Genomic DNA, 24825 nt, shown 5'->3' on the forward strand with positions numbered 1-24825 from the left:
CAATTTTGTTAATGCATGCGGAAGAATATCTCAAGAACGTTTATGCGGGGAAAATGAATGCCTAGATAAATCCAAACTATTAGAAAATCCGAATTATTACAGAAGAGTTTTCACCATGCACTTGCACTTCACTATTATTAGAATAGTAGAATAGAATGCTATAGCATTTGGATCAAAACTATGTATACATGTTACTGTTTATATACAAATATTAATTTAATATGTAACAACAAACCAGAGTATACTGATTTGTATCACTACAATATTATAGTTATTACGGTGCGGTTGAATTCCCTGTCATTTATTTATCATCCAAGCACGAACTTGTCTCAGTAAAAATATATCTCTGTAAGTTAACCTCACTTTCAGGTATTGAGATGCGATTTTTTTTTTAGACAAGTGCGTGTGACCATCCACGAGAATTTGCGGTCATCCGATGTTCAGTACTTCAGTCCTTTGATACTGTTTGTTCTGGTAAATATTACATCAGCCAATGCAATTCAGCCTTCTCATTTTTTAAGGTGTATATAAATCCGATAAAACACCCGCTTAAGCATAGCTTGGACACACAATATCTGTAATTTAATTACATTTGTGTCTGAATGAGCATAACATATTGTATTTATTTTTTGTTTACTGATGCCAGCTGGTGGTCTCTGACAGATAGAGAGTTGTGTTTTCAATTTTTCTAAGTGAAGATCTACGGCGGGGACTTTTAATATTTTGCGTTTATCTTTAAAACTACAATAGATTAAAAAAAATAATAGTGTAATGTGTCTGATTATATTCTATGGTAAATTATAACGTCCCATTTTGGGCAATTTTGGTTCTTATGAGTCTTGTTGTTTTATTGCCTATTATCTTGATAGTTATTTATAGACAAACCTTTTCTGAACAAAACAGTTTCTCGTTTGAATTATTTTACATTGTCATCATGGGGCCTTTTATACTGACTATGCGGTATGGGCTTTGCTTATTGTTGAAGACCTTACGGTTACCTTTAGTTGTTAATTTCTTTGTCATTTTGGTCTCTTGTGGAGAGTTGTCTCATTGGCAATCATACCACATCTTCTTCTTTTTATAATATAAGAACAGATTTAAAAATAAGTAAATTATAATTATTGTCATTTTCAATTTCCATCATTGTTATTGGGGACGGGGTAGGAAAGATGGGAATTCCTCTAATTTTTTTCCAAGTCATTACCGTGAAATAGGAAAAAAAAACAAAATCATTCCAAAGACATAAACTTTACCCCCCCCCCTTTAAAAAAAAACATAGAACAATTACACACACCTTTCTCAATACATTTGTTCGTAAAAACAACAAAAAAACGCATTAAATTCCTTTTGCATTATATAAGTTTAAAATAGCACGTCAATAGTGGACCTAGAACTTCAATTTAATTTGGATATGCCGGTGATGGTCTCATTGATATTTATCACACCTTCATTCAATATTACTAGTTTCAGATGAAACCATACTTTGCTAGAAGAAATTATTTGTTTAAAAAATAAGGATTTAGATTTTAACAGATGAGTTACTGGGGGGGGGGGGGTACGATGAGGGTCGAACCCTAAACAGTTAGGACAAGTATTGACATAACCATTCCAGATTTATACAGGTCTGAATTTGAATTAATTCATTATTCAATATCTGACACATCATAGGTTTGTGACACATAATAAATGTGGTCTAAGATTTTCAAAAGTTGGAATTGGACAATTACCTATTATATTGTCCAATATCCGAAATCTAAATATATTGCTAGATTCAACATATCAAAGAACCATAAGAATTGCATGTTTTAAGTGCCGTTTTGGGCCCTTATTTCTAAAGAGTTTGTGACTGGCAACAAAGTATTTACGGACAACGAACAAATTGCAAAAACATTTTACTGCGCCAAATCTATAAATATAAACAATTGAATACCACCATTTTATTTTTTTTTAAATCAAAATTAAAGGCTCCCTTTATTTCTTCCTATCCCCTCTTTATGGGGATTGCAAATGACCGGTCCATTATATTGTTCATTACCCTATCAATGTAAATTTTTTGTCCATTTTTGTGTCTTTCTTAAGAAAAGTGATATATAAAGACAAACTTCCACAGCTAAAATGATCAGCAAAGCAAACTTTACAAAACAATGAACATACTGGAAATACATGTATTTACTTCTTTAAAAAAAGCCGCTAACCCAAGATATAAAGATATTGTCAAATATAAGCCTAATACAATGAGCATAGAGCATGGCATAAAAGAATCATTTCTTTAATCTAATAAATATAACTGTATGCCCATTATTGCAAACCTCGTATGTTCATTAATGTAGACCAATTTATTAAAACTAAACTTTACTATTCACAATTTGACAATCTTCCAATAATGTCTGGTGTGATTGTTTTCTTCTTAAATCGAGGAAAAAACATGTCAAGGTATTTTCATTTTTACATCTCAACCATTCTCCACACGATAGCTACAGATTTGATCCGGATGTATATTAATTCTGCAGTAGCAGATCGGAATCAGTTATGACGTAGACAGTAATCATTCTAATCGTAATCATGTTCATTGACCATAACGACGATGAAAGCACATCATATAATGAAGTTTCGACATCATATAATGAAGTTAACTGAACCACATAATATAAGATTACAAGCACATAATATAATGACACAACCACATCATATAAAGATGTTTGCACATAATATAAGGGAAAATGCACATCATATAAGGATGTTTGCACATCATATAATGATGTTTGCACATCATATAAGGATTTTTGCACATCATATAAGTATATTTGCACATACTATAAGTACATTTGCACATAATATAAGTATATGTGCACATCATATAAGGATATTTGCACATCATATAAGAATGTTTGCACATCATATAAGTATGTTTGCACATCATATAAGAACATTTGCACATCATATAAGTCTTTATGCACATCATGTAAGTATGTTTGCATATCATATAGATATGTTTGGACAGCATATATAGATACTTGAACATAATATAAGCATATTTGCACGTCATATAAAGGTGTTTGCACATCATATAATGACAAGTGCACATCATGTTAAGGTAAATGCACATCATATAATGACAAGTGCACATCATATACAGGTAAACGCACATCATATAATGAAAATGGTCATAACAAGACAGTTTTGGCGTTCCATAATTTATAGTTAACAAGTGAATGATATGAAATGTGAAAATCGTTGTATACATCGAAAACAAGAACAGGTTGAATAGGTCGTCTGAATACTTAATTACAATTTAGGCAATTTCTATTTTTAATATTCATGGGGAAAAGTGATATCAGGTCAGTGTTTGTATATGACATAGAAATATACGGTTGACGCATTTTGACTACCCAAATAGAACGAGTACAGTATAAATTGTAAATAGGTTTAAATTGAATGCATTATTTCTAAATTCATTTTAAAACGTTAGCAAAAAATGTAATTAAAATTGATATTTGTTTATAAATGTAACAGTTATGACATATTTCATAATTCTTAAATGTTATATTATTTAATCAACATCAAAATTGCATTAATCTGATGATTTACCAAAAACATCAATTTTATACTTTATGAAATTTATATAAAATAATAGTTTGAACATGAATGATTTTAAATACTTTTTGTGTAATAAGCAAAACAAACAATAGCTACCTTGTTTATTTAAGAATATTTTACTGCAAAAAATAAGGTGGGACGATCAGAACTTTTCATGTGGGACAATCAGAACTCTAAAAAATTAAAAAGTGGGACAATCGGGAATAAAGCTAATATTTCACTAACCTAGCAGACAGAGGGGTTGATGATATTTTATCAAACTATGTCCCAGTGTATACTGTAGCTCTCGTTGTGAAACGGTTTCAGTAAAACTGCATACCGAAACAACATATGTAAATTTAAATCGTTTTCTTTACAATAGAATGATTATATATCATATATATTTAAATCTAACACATGTATATAGAAAGAACCGAGTCCCTCATTTTCGGTCAGATGTTTTTCCCGCATAAATTTACCATGTTTACCTCAAATTATTAAAATAATTCTGCAAATCTGACATGTTTGTCGTTATACCAATTGATTGCCTTTTTGATTGCGTACTTTACAGTTTCTATTATTTCATCCCTACTCTTATTACCTCTTGCATTACAGATGAAATGTCCCCTTATAACATTTACAGTACCAATGTTTTTGCGTCAGATGCGTATTTCGAAAATAAAATGTATCTTTAGTAATTATGGTAATGATCGAAGCAAAAATAGTTGAAAAATACTTACGTAAACGTTCAAAAACATATGTATTGAATCATCATGTTGTTTTATAACTTTGAAACACACTTAAGCTCTAAAACCGATATAAAATTAAAATAATGCTATATCAACTGATGTCTGAAATGGAAAAAAGTAGACAACAATTTGATAATTGTTATCGTTTGTTTTTGTTTATGCTTTCAAATATAATTAAAAAGCCATCAAATTGAACATGATGAAGTCAAAATTGGGCTTTTTAGATACCGCTTGATTCTCTTGGTTTTGCAAGCAGTGATGCAGAAAGAATTTGAAGATGAAAATAAAAATGGAACCCAACATCACGTATTCCAACATCCTTATTTCACTCATGTCAAACATTACTCCACCTGACCAAGGAATAAAAATATTTCATTCCTAGTGATATTTTAATATATTTTAGAAAATCACTCGAACTGACTGGATAAATTTATAGAATTGCTTGCATCAATCCAAAGAAAATAAAAATGAAAATAAAAATGGAACCCAACATCCACATATTCCAACATCCTTATTTAACGCATGTCAAAAATTACTCCAGCTGACTTAGGTGATATTTTAATATATTCTAGAAAATCACTAGAACTGAGTGGATAAATTTATAGAATTGCTTGCATCAATTCTACACTAATTTAGTGTTTCGGCGGCATTTTAATAGATTCTAAAATAGGTTTTAGATATAGGCCCGCCATCATCAGGGATTTTCCTTTATATTACCTCCTATACATTTCAAGGAATGTGATTGGTTAAAAGCGCCCTCGTGGAGACCGTGTATATTTCATATTAGGTTAGTAGGGAGGCGGGGCTTATCTCATGCACGGTAAGTAGTGGTGTTACGTTCCTTTATACTCCTTACAAGGTAGTAGGCAGGCAGGATTTATTTCATACACGGTTAGTAGTGGTGTAACGTCCCTTTATAAAAACAAAACGGTACTGAGAAAAAATCGTATAGGTTTCAACAGACGAATAAAATGATGATTAAGATTGAAATTCATAAAACACATTTAAACCTAGCAAGTTCTTATTGTTGGTATCTGTTTTTGTAGGATTAATGGAAGTAGTTTCTTTATGCTAACAGTATTGAAGACTTAGATATAGGAGGATGTGGTGTGAGTGTCAATGAGACAACTCTCCATCCAAATAACAATTTATAAAAGTAAACCATCTTGTAAACCAAAAGTAAACCATTGCTCATTTTGATAGGTCACTAGTTTAAATTTCACACGTTAAGATAGTCGGTAAGATAAATTCGTTACATAGTGTGCTAGTGACCTAATACGGTATATGTGGGGTCAGTAAATTCCATATGGAATTTACTGACCCCATATATTCTGTTTGAGGTCACTAGCACAATATGTAACTAATAATATTTCCTAATATCGAATGGTTGTTGATGTTAGCAGATCTGCTAAATGTTTGTGACTTTTGTGTGCTATAATAGGTTTTTCTGTGAGTATCTTATTGCAAATCACATCTTTTTGTAATGCATGCCAATTAAAGGCAACAGTAGTATACCGCTGTTCAAAACTCATAAATCCATGGACAAAAAACAAATTCGGGGTAGCAAACTTAAACTTAGGGAAACGCATTAAGTGTAAGAGGAGAACAACGACACAACATTAAAATGTTTGATGATATGTTTTCCCAGTTTTTTATGCATGGGTTGTATTTTGTAGATAAAACTAAAGGAATTTCCTTTTTTTGTTTTTTAGAATTTTTTCTCAATAGAAATGTTCTATCCCTTGTTCTTGCCTCATTTTCACAATTATCTATCTCATACTCCTTGAATTCCCTCTAAATCCAGTTCAATTTGAATAGCGAAAGAATTTGTTCTTAATCATATACATTATTTTTGTTTCTGATGTATCGTATAACCTCATCCTTGATAAAACCGGAAAACACATGTCTAATGTGACAACTGTTCCAATGTAGATATAGAAATAAACTGGTTGGTTTAAAGTGCGTTTTCAAATCCAATATGTTTTCATTGAGGAATTTTCTCCCTTTAAATAAATGAACATCTAGAAATGTAGTTTCAGCATTTGAAATTTCATGTGTGAATTTAAGGAACTTATAGTGGGTATTAGCTAACTCAAAAACATCAATCAATTCTTGTTTGTTGCCATTGTATATTATAAAGCCATCATCCATGTATCTCACAAAATAGAATGTATTATTTCTATTACGGAGTTTTGAAAGAATTTCTTTCATGATATTGTACATTTATATGTTACAACATTCTGGGGAACAGCACGTACAAATAGCTGCACCAAGACAATGTTGATATAGAAGTCTATTAAATTAAATTAAAGATATTGTTTACGAGGACAGATCTAAGGAGGTTAGTTGATCTTCTGTGGGTGGGCACTTAATTTTGTATTGTGATTTCTCCCTGCAGATAATATTTCATCCATTTGACAATTTGTAAACATTTGGCTTATTTCAAAACTGCATAGCAGACAATCAACATGTGGTTTTGTATATCTTAACTACAATACCCTTCCCTTTTCACGAACGTTACCTTCCGAATTCGACTATTTACCGGATTTGTAATAAAATAAGCAACACGACGGGTGCCTCAGTTTTTGGTGGGGTTCGTGTTGCTTAGTCATTAGTTTTATATGTTGTGTCATATGTACTATTATTTGTCTGTTTGTCTTTTTATTTTTGGCCATGGCATTGTCAGTTTGTTTTCGATCTATGAGTTTCACTGTTCGTCTGGTATCTTTCGTCTCTCTTTTGTAGATCATGCTTTGGTAAACATCGAAAATTTAAGGATAATTACTCCAATAACGAGTCAACAGACGACTTCTACAATGTTGAACTCTTTGAATACATTGTCTTGGTGATAACTTTTGCTATTTAAAGTTTCAAAAATACAAATAAAATACAATATTGTTATCTCAAGTCTAATGAAACTGACAGAAAACCACATCAATCATACATTTAAAATTTGTCTTACAACGTCTTCGCTTGCACGTACGTTTTTATAGCATTACATTTGAATTGATATCTTCAAAATTAGTGACGCTATCCAATCAAAATAAACGTTACATACGAGGTTGCATAAGAATTATAGTTTTCAAGGTTATCATTTGATTATGAATAGAAACGTAACGCATAGGTAACATTGTCTTTAAAAGACGAATAACTCCAATAAGGAGTCGTGAAGATATTGCCTTGGTGATTATGTTTGCCGTTTGTCGTTAAAATCTTCTTTATTGTAATGTTTAAAACAAAAGGTAAAACATTTAGAAAATGTTTATTTTTTTCTAAATAGAATTAAAAAACAATTACAAAACAGTCTACAATCCTTGTGTTTTCTCTACCGCTTCGTTTTTATGTATTTCTACAATTTAAATCAACGAAGTCACACATAATTTCAACGCCAAAATTCATAGATTGAGTGTATGAGATTCATCAGCTTCCTTAATACTTAGTTTTTATTTTATAGTTTTCTAAAGAAGAATTATACTACTTGAAAAGTGTTGCCTTGCTACATGTTGCTGAAGATGCAGTCCGAATTGTCTTTGACGAGGAATTTCATCCAGCAGCACTTGCAAACTGTATTCATCAAAACTTTTTGAAACTCCTGTCTCTTCGGGAAAAAAAACATTTGAATAAATTTCAATGGAAAATCCTTTTCTCGAAAGGTAAAAAGCTTTTATGTTTTGATAACATACATGTACTGTTCTGCAATTCGTTTTGAGTCAACTTAAATTTTTATAGTCGTTAAATATTACTTGAAAAATACTTCCTGTAATTAACCAGTGATAAACATATAATAAGAACACGTTTGAATAAAACATATCAACTTAGATTTAAAATGAAATATACAAAGACAACAACTTGCACACAAACTACAAAGTAGACTACAGATCTCAAATAATCAACCTCGAAACAACAAATAGAAAAAAGGGAGGTTACGTCTACTGCACTATACCTGTTATTAGTTTTGATAGCCACGGATTCTTATTACTAGTACTCAGTATTTTCATTATTTTTAAAAGTACATTTCAACCAATACATTTAATTGCATAAGGAATCTGGTGGTAAGTATAGGTTTTAATCAATATATGAAGCCATATTCCTAAAATCAGGGACCAATAATTAAACAAATTACTTCAAATACATGAAATAATTTTGGTGGTTTTCTAGATTGAAGATGTGATTTTTGAATTAATTGAACTTTAAGCTTCAGCCTCAATATTTAATGTATATTATAATAAGTGTACATTTCAAACATTTATAAAAACACAAAATGACTTTCAATCTTTTGGGGGTTTATCAGACCTTTCTCGTTTGTATTAAGTTTTGAAATTTGAAATATTTTAGATTCGTACAGCACTGAAGAAACATTCAGTGTTAAAATTATCATCTGGTATAATAAAATTTGTACCGTTAAGGTTTGTTTTCCAATAATTATTTTTATATATCATTTCAGCTGTATCATCTCAAATGTTTAATCTGGGATTGATGTTAGTGCTCCTGAAGAATGTTGCTGGTCTTGCAATTAGTAATGCAATGCCAATGGTCGATCGTTATCGAAATGATAAGGAATCTAATATAAGTTTGATATGGTATTATAGAACGAAAATCGTTGATAATGTGAATGGTTCAATAGAGGATATTGATGAATACCAAGCGTATTTATCTTACATGTCTAAGGTAAGATACAACATATGAACTATTAAAATAACATATATCTAATGGTTTAATTCATTCGGTAGATATGACACAATATTAATAGAAGACGAAGTAGAGCAGTCAAAATTATGGACGCTTAAACTTTCTAATTATGCCCATTTGCCTTTATATGATGTGATTAAAATGTTTACCTTTATATGATGTGTACATATTACAAATACCTTTATATAGTGCACAGTTGACCTTATTGATGTGCAATTATACTTATATCATTTTAATAGTTCTAGATTCTGTTTATCTATTACTTTTCTCAAGATATAAGTTAAAAAAAGACGCACAAATGGACGTTGAAAGGGCAATAATTCTTGTAATGGACCGGACTTTAGTAACCTGAAAAGAAAGATAGGAGAAAACAAAGGGATGGGGAGGAGGGCTTGAAAAGTTTGGGATTTGAAAGGGGGTATCCATTTTTTAATACTTCAAATGGGGGTGGGGGGGGAGGAAGTTTTATTTGATGAATAAACTAAATCAGTCTCACACTTGATTAATATATGTCATAACTGTATCTCTATGTCATATTTTTTTGTATCGATCTTAATTTCAATATTTGTTTTATGTAAGTCATGACCATCTTCTGTTTGTTTTTTTTTTTGGAAATAAGAACGACAATATAAGAGATTAATGGTTTAGTCTCTTGGTTTTTGCAGATCGTATCTATGATGAGTTTCCTTACATATTGATAGAAAAACTCATGATTGAGCATGCATGTCAACGGTTTAAGATAATATCTGGGAGTAAAGTTTGGCTCTTTTAACATGTGTTTACATACCTATTTTTTTCTTTATGACCTCGAGATAATAAGAGATCCACATCCTACGCTTCCCTCTGCAATAAAATAAAAATGATTTGGCTCGAAAGATATTAATTCATTTTTGTTATAACGAACATTTGTATAGAAAAATGTGGGGGGGGGGGGTAAATATTTTATGTCTTAGGAAGGGAAGGAATTGAATACAATTTTGCAAGTTTGCAGCTGATTTCCTGTACAAAGTAACATCACAAAAATACTGAACTTGGAGGAACATCTAATAGGAAAGTCCATAATCACATGGCAAAATCAAATAACAAACCACATCAAAAACGAATGGACAAGAACTGTCATATTCTTGACTTGGTACAGACATTTTCAAATGATGAAATGGGCATAGCTGATTTCCATGGATGATGGCAACAAAGCAATCAAATTTAAATTCGATCGATTCCTTGTCATTTTTTTTTTGGTGAATACTTTAGCAATTTTTTTTATCAATGTTCTATTTCTTATGTGGATTTACATATCCCTGTACTAGAAATGTAGAAGATTGAACAGGTATTCATCATATACTTTTATTGCCATTGATTCACCATACTATAGTTACTCAAATATTCCAACAAAATTGAAACTGTTAGGTACGTCATGATAAGTTTTACAGAATGAAAAAACTTCAAATAAACCTAAAAGAAAGTAAGTCCAACCGGTTAATAATAAGACAAATCAAATTACAGTTACAACAGCTGGGAATTCATTTGGCAACATACATTATAAGGTGATTTATTTATCGGTTACATATTCAATATTGAACCGGGATTATTCATGTAAATCATTCCACCAAGAGGTAATTTATGTAATATTAAAAAGCCAGTTAAAAATAAAAATTTGATAAACAGTCTTTACCTAAATCATTAAGTATAAGTCCTGCAGTAAATAAGCATAAGAAACCAAACATGTCTTCATAATTAATTTGTAATTCTTTTGAATAAAGGCAACAGTAGTATACCGATGTTCGGAATTTACAAATCGATAGAAAAGAAAAAAAAATCCGGGCCACAAACCAAAATCGAGGGAAACGTATCAAATATAAGAGAACTACGACACAACAGAAACACAACATTAATATGTAGCACACAAAGAAACGAACTATAATATAACAATGGCCATTTTCCTGATGCAGGGCATTTTAAGAAATTTAAAGATCTTTATAGGTCTAAATAGCCATATATATTCAAGTTTGTTTAGTATTGCAAGGTAATTGATAAATGCAAATTAAAAGGGGTCGGTATATTTGGGTGGTATTAATCATTACAAAACCACAACCTATCGAAATAGGAACTTAACCTGTTATATTTAGTGATAGGCTCTGTTCTAGATCTTTTCACGTGAATAACTGCTTTTAAAAAGTCTACAGTTGACTTGTTGTAAAATAGACGCGACAGGTACATGTACCAAAGGAACATTCAAACTCATAAGTCAAATATAAACTGACAACGCCATGGCTCAAACGGAGAAATACCAACAGACAAACAATAGTACACAACATAGGGGGAAGAACTGACATCTCACAAAACATGTTTAAAAGTATTTTTCTATCGTTTTAAAGCAAACAAAATAAATGATGCAATAATGCTATCACATTAATTGTACATGGTGTGTAAATACTAGCGATGGTAAGTGAATATTCCACTTATTATATTATAATTGATATACTTATGAATTTCTTCTGATTTTCATGAAATAATCGTTTATCCTTATCTTCGCACTAATCTTCGCTGAAGCAATGTTGTATTGTTTGTGTGGTTATATCATTTTAACGATGCTGCTTAGTTTGTTTCTTTAGACTTTTAAATCAGGTTCAAAATAATCGGTTTCAGCATCCATAACTTTTCCATATGAAAAAAAGAGATATGTGTTGATTCACGATCAGACACCTCCCAGGCATAGACGTATGAATGATAATGTGAATAATTATAGGACACCATACAACATGTACAGTTATCCATGAGTAAAACCAATACCATATACTATATCGAAGCCAGCCAGACAAAATATGGAATAAAAAAACAATTGTTGGTTTATGCAATAAAATTACAAAATATAAAACAAAGCTATTAATATCTTTTGAAAAAAAATTTATACAAAAAAAAACAGTAAAAAATACATATAGTACTAGCATTGATTGAAAGCAAATTTGAAACTAATAAACTAATAATAAAGCATATTGCCCAGACTAAGTAATACACCAGTAAATATTTGATGGATTTAGAGTAAAGACGTCTTAGAAAAGCTTTTTGTGAGTATTGAAAATGCAAAACCATATACATGTATATATAGATATTAGAATATGTGATATGAGAGACCAAATGACGAAGAAGTTGGGAATCATAGGTCACTGTACGGCTTTCAACAATAAGCGAAACCCATACCGCAAAGAAAGCTTTTAAAGTCACCTCACTAACAAATTTAAAACAATTCAAACAAGAAAAATGGCGTTCTGATTTTTGGATAAAACAATTTACGAAAAACAAACATGACAAACACCAATAAAAGAGGAGCAAAAGATACCAGAGGGATAGTCAATGTAGTTACGACATTAGGAACTTATCCGATATCATCTGTGAATCGGATATTCCATAACGGTCAACCAACTCGTGATGTCGTTCGTAAAATTTACGAAGGAAATCATGAAAGTAAATACAAGTCCGGGAATATAGTATCAATTCGGAGATTTTTACTCCGTATGTAGGCGCTGCTGGTATGTTGCTACATTGAAATGGAAAGTTCACAACTGGGAAGCTGAACTCATCTCTTTTGTCGTAAAGTTTTGTTTTCAACCGACCCTTATTGTAAATTTCTAGATGTAAGTCAAGATATGAGGCCGACCTAACTGTATATGTTGTATCCTTTATCTCTAGTTCGATGGAATAGATGCGTTCAACATAGTCACCACATTTTGAATTATTTAGTGAGAGAACATCATCTACACAGCTACCTTTGCATAGGTACTATTTCTGTACAAAAAACTGTTGTACTGGAAATCTACTTTTTATATACAGTACTATTTTGTTACTTAAGAATTATTGTAATATTTAGGTACCTGTATTTTACAGTTCTTGATTTGTACTAAGTCTTGATATTTACGTAGTATAGATTTTTGGTTGCACGGGTACTTTTTCAGCATTTTGAAGTCTTTTTCTCATCACTTGGCGTTCGTCGTCTGTCGTCGTCGTCCGTCGTCGTTAACTTTTACAAAAATATTCTGCTCTGAAACTGCTGGACCAAATTTAACAAAACTTGGCCACAATCATTATTGGGGTATCTAGTTTACAAAAATGTGTCCGGTGACCCGGCCAACCAACCAAGATGGCCAACATTGCTATAAATAGAACATAGGGGTAAAATGTAGATTTTGGCTTATAACTCTGAAATCAAAGCATTTAGAGCAAATCTGACATGGGAAAAACTGTTTATCAGGTTGAGATCTATCTGCCCTGAAATTTTCAGATGAATTGGACAACTGGTTGTTGGGTTGCTGCCCATGAATTGGTCATTTTAAGAAAATTTGCCGTTTTTGGTTATTATCTTGAATACTATTATAGATAGAGATAAACTGTAAACAGCAATAATGTTCAGCAAAGTAAGATCTACAAATAACTCAAATGACCAAAATGGTCAGATGACCCCTTAAGGAGTAATTGCCCACTATAGTCAATTTTTAACAATTTTCATAAATTTGGTTTATTTTTGTAAATTTTTACAAAATATATTCCTCTGTAACTAAAGGGCCAAGTTTATTATAGATAGAGAACATTGTAAGTAGCAAGAATGTTCAGAAAAGTAACATCTACAAACACATCACCATCACCAAAACACAATTTTGTCATGAATCCATTTGTGTCTTTTGTTTGATGTGCACATAGACCAAGGTGAGCGACACAGGCTCTTAAGAGCCTCTAGTTCAAATCTCATAAAGTTATGATGTTCAAACATGGAACACAAATCAAGTACTTGAAAATACAAGTACCTATTCTAAAATATAGAAATAGTACTAAGTATTAAAAGTAAATTTCCAGTACTATAGATTTTAAGTACAGAAATAGTACCTATGCAAAAGTAGTTGTGTTTATAGCAGAAAGTAAAGTTAAAGGATATTGCTAATTCCTTATCTTTTTTCATAAGAGGTTCCTGTATGCATCAGCATCATAATAATAAAGGAACAAGTCGGCAAGAAGAGGGACACAATTGGTTCCAATAAACAGCAACCACTCAATTTCAGAATCCTGACTTGGAACAAGAACTTGTGAAATGTGGCGGAATCAAATATGTTTGCGGTCGCCCATCCCTTCCGTTAAACTAAGACATTGATGTATCAGCACAACATAATAACGAACTATAAATATCTACCATTTTCTACATAAAAAAATGCCTGTACCAAATCACGAATATGACAGTTGTTATCCATTCGTTTGTTGGTTTGATGTGTTTGACCATTTGATTTTACCATTTAATTCGGGACCTTCGGTATTTTTGTGATTTTACTTTTTTTATGACTCATCGGATCGAGAAAAAGCAAAAACAACAAAAACACAAATTACAAATCAGAGAGTAGTCGCAGTTTCTAAAAGCTGGTTCTAAGCATATAACAACTTTTATAAAAATCATGATTATCAAGAACTAATTACAATGTTGATCTTGTAACCTATTAAGAATAAGTTTAACTGTGTTTACTTTCAGGCAATCAAAGTTTTAAGTAGAAATTCGTTGGAAGACAAATGTGTGAGGATTTTGAAAAGCCGATTAGATGACAGGCAGGTAAAAACACAATATGGTGACAAATTCGATAAGTTTTCTTCAGTATACCATGGTATTGTCGTGTGAACGCTATACTGATGTTGCTCTCATTTTTTCTAAAGGTCATGAAATTTTAAACCGAAATATCACAATTAATTGACTGAGATATCGAAAGTTATGTATAAGTCGAAGGTATAGACGTTTTGAAGAAATATTCCCCTTTAAAAAAAAAGAGCACCCCTTTTCTGGCGATAAAACAAAGCACCAAAAACAAATATATTTTAGAAATTAGTTCCTGTATTTCCATTTATATTGAGATAGACCATGGATTTTGTAGTATACATGTATGATAACCCGAATTGTGTAGTGCTTGATTTGCTGAGAATTACTCAAATTATGGAAATAATTACAACATAGTTTTACATGGATAAGATTGATAACACTTTTCACAGAACGAAATTCTGGAAAATAAAGAGACATTACTTTAAAAAGTTCTCTGAACTTGCAGTTAGCGCTTAGAGGTATAATCTATTCTAATTTAATTGGAAGTATGGAGAACAGTATAGTTTGGCAAAAACTCGTAAAATGCAGAAATCTCGTATTATAGTTGTATAGGGAGATAGAACATTGTACCTGGATCTCGTATATATATACATGTAGATATTGCCATTTGAAATAACACCATAAGACTTGTATGAAAATATTTTTTGGTAAGTTCGTACCTGTTCTAAACTGCCCCCGAGAATGTTTTTGCCCTAGAGCTGTTCTAAGAAAGAACTGATAGATTTTACTTTAAGGTTTAAATGTTCAAAACTGTTTTAAGATGACATTGTTTTTGAATAGTTCTAAAATTGAACTGTCAAACTAATGTATAGTGTAGTACAGTTATAAAAGACGAAAATGATAGCAGCTCACTGTTCATTGTTTTTGTCGCCGAGGAAGTCAGTTTACTTGAATCTCTCTGTTAACATATATGAGATAAATAGTAGAAGCTTTATGATGAATATATTTTGGGATGTAAGTTATTTCTCTAATTTATTCATCTTTAAAATTAGTTTGTAATTAAAGCAATTGTTTGCGTTTATAATATTGCTAGAGCAGTAGTAAAAATATATTTCATATATTGCAGTTATTATTATCAAGAATAAGATATTGCTTTTAAACCGCCATAATACAATTATCGGATCACTTGTGGGTTATTATTACAGGTGAAGTATGTAGATAGCACAGTGACCATATAATTTTCTGGGGAAGTGTTTTAATGTATGAGTTAACCGAGTGAACATTATGACATTCTACAATATCATGTTATAATTAACATTTTTTTAGTATAAGTACGTAAATTTGGTTTGCTTCTATATTAAAAATAATTAATTAAGCTACACGTGAATTTAAAAAAGGAAAATATTAATAATGTCATAACAGGAACAATACTGATTAATCATTCAAAGTAACAATGAGTTTTTAAAGAATATTTCTCTTTTTTGGAATATCGTATAAATAAAAACAATAATTATCAATGAGGAAATAGTTAAGGCTACTGAAAACGTTCTGCACTTGTATGTGTTAAAATAACTGGCTCCTGAGGATGGAGTGTATTTTGCTACCAATTTACAAAATAGATTGCATTCAGTGTATTAGTATTCCTAGCATGTCCATAAAATTGCCCTGTCGTTGACAAAAAACTTAGTCTATTTTGCCTTTCAAGACTTTGCTTTTAACAAGCTGCAGACGTATACTCATTCCTATTCTGAGTGCTTTATTTGAAATATCAAGATATCTTATGGTTTTTGTCGAGCCTGCGACTTTTGTCGTAGAAATCTCGACATAGGGATAGTGATTCAGCGGCGGCGTTAGCTAACTTCTTAAAAGCTTTATATTTTAGATGGTGGAAAACTTGGATGCTTCACACTTTGAATATATATGCCTCATGTTACGAAGTTTCCGTCAGTCACATGTCCAATGTCCTTGACCTTATTTTCATGGTACAGTGACTACTTGAAAAAAAAGTTAAATATTTGTAATGTTAAATTCTCTCTTATTATTATAAGTAATAGGATATCTATATTTGGTATGTGCGTACCTTGCAAGGTGTTCATGCCCTTCAGACAGTTTTACTTGACCTCGACCTCGTCACATGGACCAGTGAACAAGGTTAAGTTTTGGTGGTCAAGTCCATATCTCAGATACTATAAGCAATAGGTCTAGCATATACGGTGTATGGAAGGACTTTAAGGTGTACAGTTCCAACAGACAGGTGTCATCTGACCTTGACCTCATTTTCATTGTTCAGTGGTTATAGTTAAGTTTTTGTGTTTTTGGTGTGCTTTTCTTATACTGTATGCAATAGGTCTACTATATTTGGTTTATGGAATGATTATAAGGTGTACATGTTTAGCGTGCAGGTGTCATTTGACCTTGACCTCATTTTCATGCTTCAGTGGTCATATATAATTTTTTTAGTGTTGTTCTTTTATTATAATGCTACTGTAAAAGCAGAAATTTTCGTGGAGGATTTAATTTTGTTTATTTCGTGGAAAGAATATATCCAAGAAATTAAAATCTCCACGAAAATTTAACCTACATCTGATTTTACTCCCACTTACTGGAAACCACGAAATTAAATCCCAATGAAAACTTACACATAGAGACAGATACACGAAATTTTAACCCCACGAAAATAATGTTTCTACAGTATATGCAATTGGTCACCTATACTTGGTGTGTGGAAATATTTTATGATCTTTATGTCAGTTGCGCAGGTTTTATTTGACCTTAACCTCATTTTCACGGTTCATTGCTCAGTGTTACGTTTTTGGTCTGGTTTTTTTTTAAACTATAAGCAATAGATCAACTACATTTGTTGTACTTCTATGGAAGAATTGGTAGCTGTACATGTCTGTCTGGCATGGTTCATCTGACCTTATCGGTTCATTGGTTTAGTTTTATTGGTTAGTGTTAAGTATATGTGACAGTTGTAATAAAGATTTATAGTTAGGACTATCAACATCATATCAATGATTAGTACAGAAGACGAGACATTTCAGTGTGTGAAATCGCAATCTTGTTTTATACCATTGTAATGAAATATTTGATTTTTTTGTGATACATGTACCTTTTGAAAATCACTCAGCAATCACTCTATTTTGAATATGTGTATTTATTTAATCAGTATAAATTACGATCATCCATTTGTTGTAAAACTTAAATCTTGTTTACAAACGTAATTCACAAATTATACATGACAACACAATCGACTATTTTGACTGTATGAATGTTCGTGGGAATGTATGAAAAAAATCACCATGTGAGATGTTCGGGAAGTAATATAGATAAAGGAACTCAGAATGCTTTATCTAAATGGGATCAGCAAGGTTAGAAATAACATTTTTTGTTTATATATATTGGTTTAATTCATCTGGTTACCTGTTTATTTATACTAGTTACCAGTAACCCGAAAAATGTTACCAATGGGATTGCACAGTTATATTCACTTCCTAAGTTAACCGGAAGTTAAGTACTTACAAATTCAATGGTCTGGAAAAAGGTCAATAATTCTCTTCTCAAGTGTGTTATTCTGTTTGAGGGGTGTTCTCAAGGTACGTGAAAGCTGTTTCATTGTAAATATAAATCAATTACCGACAGACTGGTGTACTTTTATTCGTGAAAAAGTCAAGTGAAATTAAAAAAAAATATTGGTTGAAGCGAACACATTGAAAATTTCCGTTAGCTACCTTGTGTTTTTTTTTTTATACTGGTATGGATAGTAAACCCCACATTGACAGAAACAAGTGCCTGTGATCTTGTTAGAAGGATAATTTCAGCTAGATCCAGAAAAAGTGGTTCATAAAAGAAAAGAGTTGTCCAAACGAAACTACATTGAACGAAATATTCAATTGTCAAAATTGTCAAAGTCATATAATTCCACATGGAAATATATATTATGTAAGTTTGGATGTTACAAATCTTATGATTGGCTGATTTTATTTTTTTTTTTTTTCAGCTCATAGACATCATTTTGTAATATGACCGTGATGTAATCAAAGTTTTTTTCATGATTTACTCCTTAAAATGGAATTTAGAATTAAATTATAAGGAATGCCTGTTATTTTTTTTTTCTGTCTATTCAAAATAACCTCAAAACTGAGGTGCACGCTTTTAAATAACACACTTCGTGCGTTGTTCAGTGTGCACCGCAATTTCTTTTATACTATTTCGTCATAGACAGAAAAAAATATTACAGTCATCCCTTAAACAAACCTAGAAAATTACATTTGGATTCACTCTATAAATTTAGTTCGAAGCATTTCCCGTTTACAAGTAAACAATATGTTTTCATTCAATAATTTATGTACATAAAAATTGAAATTTGTCATCTTTCACGCAATGCATTCGATGAGCGTTCAATTAATATAGATAGAATAGACCGCCTAACTAATGATTTGAAATAAGATGATAAATGAAACAAAGATTTTTAAATTTTCTTGTTTTTATATTTTTATATTTGATGAGGAATATATCGCATAAAATTGTAATATTTAAATATTAAGGTGGTACCTAACACTTTAATCAAAATAAATTTGGCTCGTTTAATTTTCTTAAAATTTTGACAAAGTATTTACTTTGACCCTTTGACAAAAATATAAAAATTTCAAAAAATTTGAACCAACCGTTTAATCAGAAAAATTACACTGGTTATATAGCAGTTTGACAAACATTTATTTTGATCATTGAGAAGCTTAATATTCCCATATGAACACAACGTCATTAAAACGTTCTGCTGATTTTACAGAGTTATCTCCCTGTAGTGTTAGGTACCACCTTAAATGAATAATAAATATAGATTATACAATGGTATATACTATTAAGATTATATAAGTGCCTATAATTTTTTAGCACATGACATCCAAATCTATAGAGTGTGGATTAATCAGTACAGAGATTAATTCAATTAGACAAATAAAATTATAGATTGCCTAACAATGTAATTTTAACACACTATTTAGTATGTAAATATAAGAATGTTAAAAATATTTACAAAATGATGAAAATAAACGCAATATTTCGCTAGACCAACTAGCTCTATCAAGCGTGTATCTATCCAGGTGCTATTAAGATTATATATATATACGAGTCTAAATTGAAAACTACGTTCAAACCTATGATTGCGTTAGATAAAAACCGCAATTTTTATACGTGTGCATGTAAAACAAATTTCGTTGTAGAAGGGTCTAAAAACAGCACAAACAACATTTTCCAAAAGACCAAAAAAGTGAAAAAGTATATTTAAACAAAACGCATTTGACTAACAGGTCGAACAACTGATGTTCTTTAACCCTGCTGACTGCCATTGGCGATTGCCAAATAAAATTGATCACGAGATGTAACAAAATTGATTTCAAAATAAATTTAATACTAAACAGAAAACTTGTGGCCAAGATGTTATGCCACAAACACAAGGTGTCAATATTTTGTGATACACCAGATCTAGATTTCGACAATATGTGGCTCTTCAGTGATGTTAGGGATCGAAACGGTATTTGGAAGGCCATATAATTTACCCTCAATTTCAGATACTCTTGAATTTTAAGAGTCAATATAGGATGAACGGATCATATAAACCGGAGGGAAAATATGATACAAGCCCAAACGAAAAATATAAACGAGTCTAAATTGAAAATTACGTTCAAACCTATGATTGCGTTGGATAAAAACTGCAATTTTTATACGTGTGCATGTAAAACAAATTCCGTTGTAGAAGGGTCTAAAAACAGCACAAACAACATCTTCCAAAAGACCAAAAAAGTGAAAAAGTATATTTAAACAAAACGCATTTGACTAACAGGTCGAACAACTGATGTTCTTAAACCCTGCTGACTGCCATTGGCGATTGCCAAATAAAATTGATCACGAGATGTAACAAAATGAATCTTAAAATAAATTTAATACTAAACAAAAAACATATATATATATAAAAGTACGTCTGAACCAGTGACAACTCTACAACAGATTTATCCATCGGATCACTAGCAGTGATGGTGATACATGGCTGTGTCTATTCTGTATATACAACTCGCCTAAACATCAGCCCAACAATATTAGATCTGTAAATTTGCTTTCGCATGTTAGATCTGTGAATTTGCTTTCGTATATATAACAATGTATAAAGTGCCTAGACAATCAACCTATAAGTACGTCTGAACCAGTAACAACTCTACAACAGATTTATCCATCGGATCACCAACAATGATGGGGATACATGGCTGTGTACATTCTGTATATACAACTCGCCTAAACATCAGCCCAAGAATGTTAGATTTGTAAATATGCTTTCGCATGTTAGATCTGTGAATTTGCTTTCGTATATATAACAATGTATAAAGTGCCTAGAAAATCAACCTAACGATGTTAGCGTAGATTTGATTCGTAACTTCCTCCCAGGCCCCCGGAGCTGAAACCTGTACTTTTTGTTTCTAACTTCAACGACACCGTCTAGCATTGCACAGATACCTTATCCCCTCCTCTAACTCTAGCTTATAAAAATAAGCTTTCGTTTCGGGAGGTGTTACCTTCTTATAAGAATTAAACAAGGATCTATATATATATATATACAACTCGTCTAAACATCAACCCTACAATGTTAGATCTATAAATTTGTTTTCGCAAATTTTTTGTTCTTCCCACGCCGGGATTCAGGGATTCGAACTCATGCTACTGAGATATCGTGACACCAAATCGCCTGCACTGTATCCGACGCGCTAGACCACTCGACCACCTTGGCTATATCACATTACCAAGGGTGGTTACTGATGGGAAAATACGCAAGACCAAAATTGGACCAAATCTTGCAATAACATACATTTAAAAAAAAACATACATGACACACCTGCATGATCAATTATTGTGTTTTACTTGTTGTAATAGCCCCTTTAGATTTTCATTACCAATGTTACCATTAACAATATACAGATCCATTTCTTTTACAAAATTCCAATTGTTCGATGGTTATATTGGAGATTCTTGAGAAGAATGTTTAAATACGAATTATTTTTTTAAGAAAACACAAATTTAATATTCCATTTTTAAACTACAAAAATTAGAAAAAAGTAACAATGTGTACAACACCATATTGTTATTGTTTACAATCATAATTCTAGAAATGCCCTACAAAAATCCTCCAGACTAACCAACCTATCATTTTATGTACACATGCATAACGTACTTTTTGTAAAATGTTAAAACAAAATATATTATTTTATGTACTAAATAAAAAAATAAAATCCATCTTAAAAAATTAAATGCAATGTGTAATTAAACTTCTGAGATCATTCATTGTTGATAAGTATCAAGGTGGGCGGAGTTTTGACCATATAAGCATCAGCTGACTTCAAGCAAGGTCAATGATGATATAACTTCTCCCGCCAGATCTGATTTTTGAGGCACTGGGTGTGCATTTTCTTTATATATTTAGAATTGCTGAAATGGAATGCTTTCTTACTGGTCAAACCTAATTAAGGTGGTACCTAACACCTGAACTAAAATTAATTTGGCTCGTTTAATTTTCTTTAAATTTTGACAAAGTATTTAGTTTGACCCTTTGACAAAAATATAAAAATTTCAAAAACTTTGAACCAACCGTTTAATCAGAAAAATTACACTGGTTATATAGCAGTTTGACAAAAACTTATTTTGATCATTGAGAAGCTTGATATTCCCTTAACAACAAAACGTCATTAAAACGTTCTGCTGATTTTACAGAGTTATCTCCCTGTAGTGTTAGGTACCACCTTAAGTTATGATTAAAGGCCAAACCTGAAGTATTCTAATGATACAAGTGTGAATCATACTGAAGTTGATGAGATACAAGCATGAAAATCCTTATTCATTCAAATGTGACACATTCATTTTTGTCATTAAAATGTAGTTTTAAATTAAATTAGATCCTAGATGGATGCCCCTATATGCCTGAGTTTAACACATGTTGTTCCTTTACCAGTTCTCTTCAAAACGTTGTCTCATATTTCCGATAAAATGGATAGAACAAATTGTATACCCAATTGAATTGAGTGATTTCTTTGAGGTTATAAACTTCATTGAATGTTTGTGAGAGAATACACTACATGAGGAAAAATATGAGACACAGTTTAGAAGGTCAAGCTATGTTGCACAGTAATCTTTCAAAAAATTTGGGATGCTATTTATAACAAATTTAATACCTAATTTTATTCAAGTGTGGACATCACAATCTAGCAACTAATAACATAGTAATGAATTATGTTATAATAATGTAATAAGTAAATTAACACCATTATAAAGATTTATCTTTCTTCTTTCCTTTGGTTCCTAATTTAAAAAAATTTAAAGCTGGATGAAAGAATTTACACCAGTTTAAAGTTATCTGATTCGGGGTGAAAAAAATGTATTGTGCTACCTTAAGGTAACACAATACAAAGATTTTCATCCCCAATCAGACATCTTTAAACTGATGTAATTTCACTCATCTTTCTTTAAATTTTATAAATGAGGCACCAAAAGAAGGATTAATTCTTAAAATTGTGATAATTTCATTATGACATGATTATTACATAATTAATTGTTATGTAATAAGTTGCCATATTGTGATATCCATACTTGAATGAATTTAGCTTCTTTGTTATTCAAAGCATCACAAAATATTTTATAGATTCTTGCACAACACAGTTTGACCTCTTACACCGTGTCTCAGATTTTTCCTATTGTATTTCATTCTCTCATAAATCTTCAATGAAGTTTGCAACATCAATTCATAAGAGACCACTAAATTCAATTGGGTATAAAATTTGTTTTATTGATGTTTTTTGAAATCTGAGACACCGTTTTGGAGGTCAAGCTGTGTTGTACAAGAATATATAAAATAGTTTGGGATGCTATGATGAACAAAGACGATAAATGCATTAAAGTGTGGACATCACAATATAGCAACTAATTACATAATAATTAATTATGTAATAATTATGTCATAATGAAATTATCACAATTTGAAAGATTAATCTTTCTTCTTTATTTTGGTACCTCATTTATAAAATATAAAGAAAGATGAAATGAATTACATCAGTTTAAAGTTGTCTGATTTGGAGTGAACAAAATTTTGTATTATGCTACCTTAAACTAGAACGGTTGGTTTCTGGCAACGTATCATGTGTGGTACAAGAGGAAAAAATCAGATACTAGTGCACTGTAAACGGTTGTTAGAAGTTTTAAAAAAACCTGTGTGTATGCCCGTGTATTTACTTTCGCGTGGGAAGAATAAATAATTGATAAATCTGATAATATTAGTAAGAATGTTAAGAAATGTTTGAGTGATAAATTAATGCTGCACTTGAGTAATAATGTTATGAATTGAGCAAACTGTCTTAATTATAGAATATATCAATCTGATTTTTGTTTTGAGAAATATTTATCAGTGTTATACCATCTGACATAAGATGGTATTCATGTAAATTCCGTTGTCTTAGTAATAAATTGTCCATTGCAACTGGAAGATTCTTTAAATATTGATAAACCTGAACGACGCTATTATCTCTGTAATACTTATGAACTGCTGATCAGTTTCATTATTTTTTTAAATATCCAAATGCAACTTTTTCAACAATGTAACATATTTGTTTTTACCTTTAACTATATTTTATCACCCAAATGTGTTTAAAATTGAAAAAAGACCTGATGAAATCATCAGATTTATATACACTTACTCAACGTACAGGAGTAACCAAATTTTTCAAATTTTATCAGAACCTATAAACACATATGCTTATTCCTGTTACTATAATTTATATTTTCTGTCACAGTATTCAATATATATACTTTTTTTTGCACCTTTGTTTACCATGTTGTTCTAAAGTAAATATTTTCACACTTTAATTTTGTTTGCTAATAAAACGCTGTACTAACAAACCCAATGTTGGAGGGGGGGGGGGGGGGCTTTTTTAGTGAAAATAAATGTCTTATGGTTTATGTCTTATGTTAAAGTATACACCGCAGTTATCTCATAAATAGTAAGTGGATCAAAACCAAAGTTGACGAATTAAAGAGACGTTAACAATCTTATTAATTAGGTAGCATGATCTATACAATTTAGTGTTAAAAGGATGGTAATCTGAGATGAATAATAAATGATAAATATAGTCCTTCAGCCAATGTTTCGCAAACACTAAAAAAAGTTCACGCTTTAAATCGGGATTAGCATTCAATGTAATGAGTCACCAGGAA

The 24825-nt window shown here is 31.1% G+C and overlaps 1 protein-coding gene across 1 annotated transcript in view; it reads left to right on the top strand.

Annotated features, from left to right (window-relative positions):
- The window catches only part of LOC143076053 (uncharacterized), a 188089-nt gene that overhangs the window by 148545 nt on the left and 14719 nt on the right, over positions 1 to 24825 (top strand). The window contains exons 15-17 of the mRNA XM_076251681.1: positions 7780 to 7978; positions 8770 to 8993; positions 14521 to 14598. Coding sequence (XP_076107796.1) covers positions 7780 to 7978; positions 8770 to 8993; positions 14521 to 14598 — 501 coding nt within the window. The remainder of the gene's footprint in view (positions 1 to 7779; positions 7979 to 8769; positions 8994 to 14520; positions 14599 to 24825) is intronic.

The sequence above is a fragment of the Mytilus galloprovincialis genome, chromosome 5 (genome assembly GCF_965363235.1).
Source record: "Mytilus galloprovincialis chromosome 5, xbMytGall1.hap1.1, whole genome shotgun sequence".
Taxonomy (NCBI): Eukaryota; Metazoa; Mollusca; class Bivalvia; order Mytilida; family Mytilidae; genus Mytilus; species Mytilus galloprovincialis.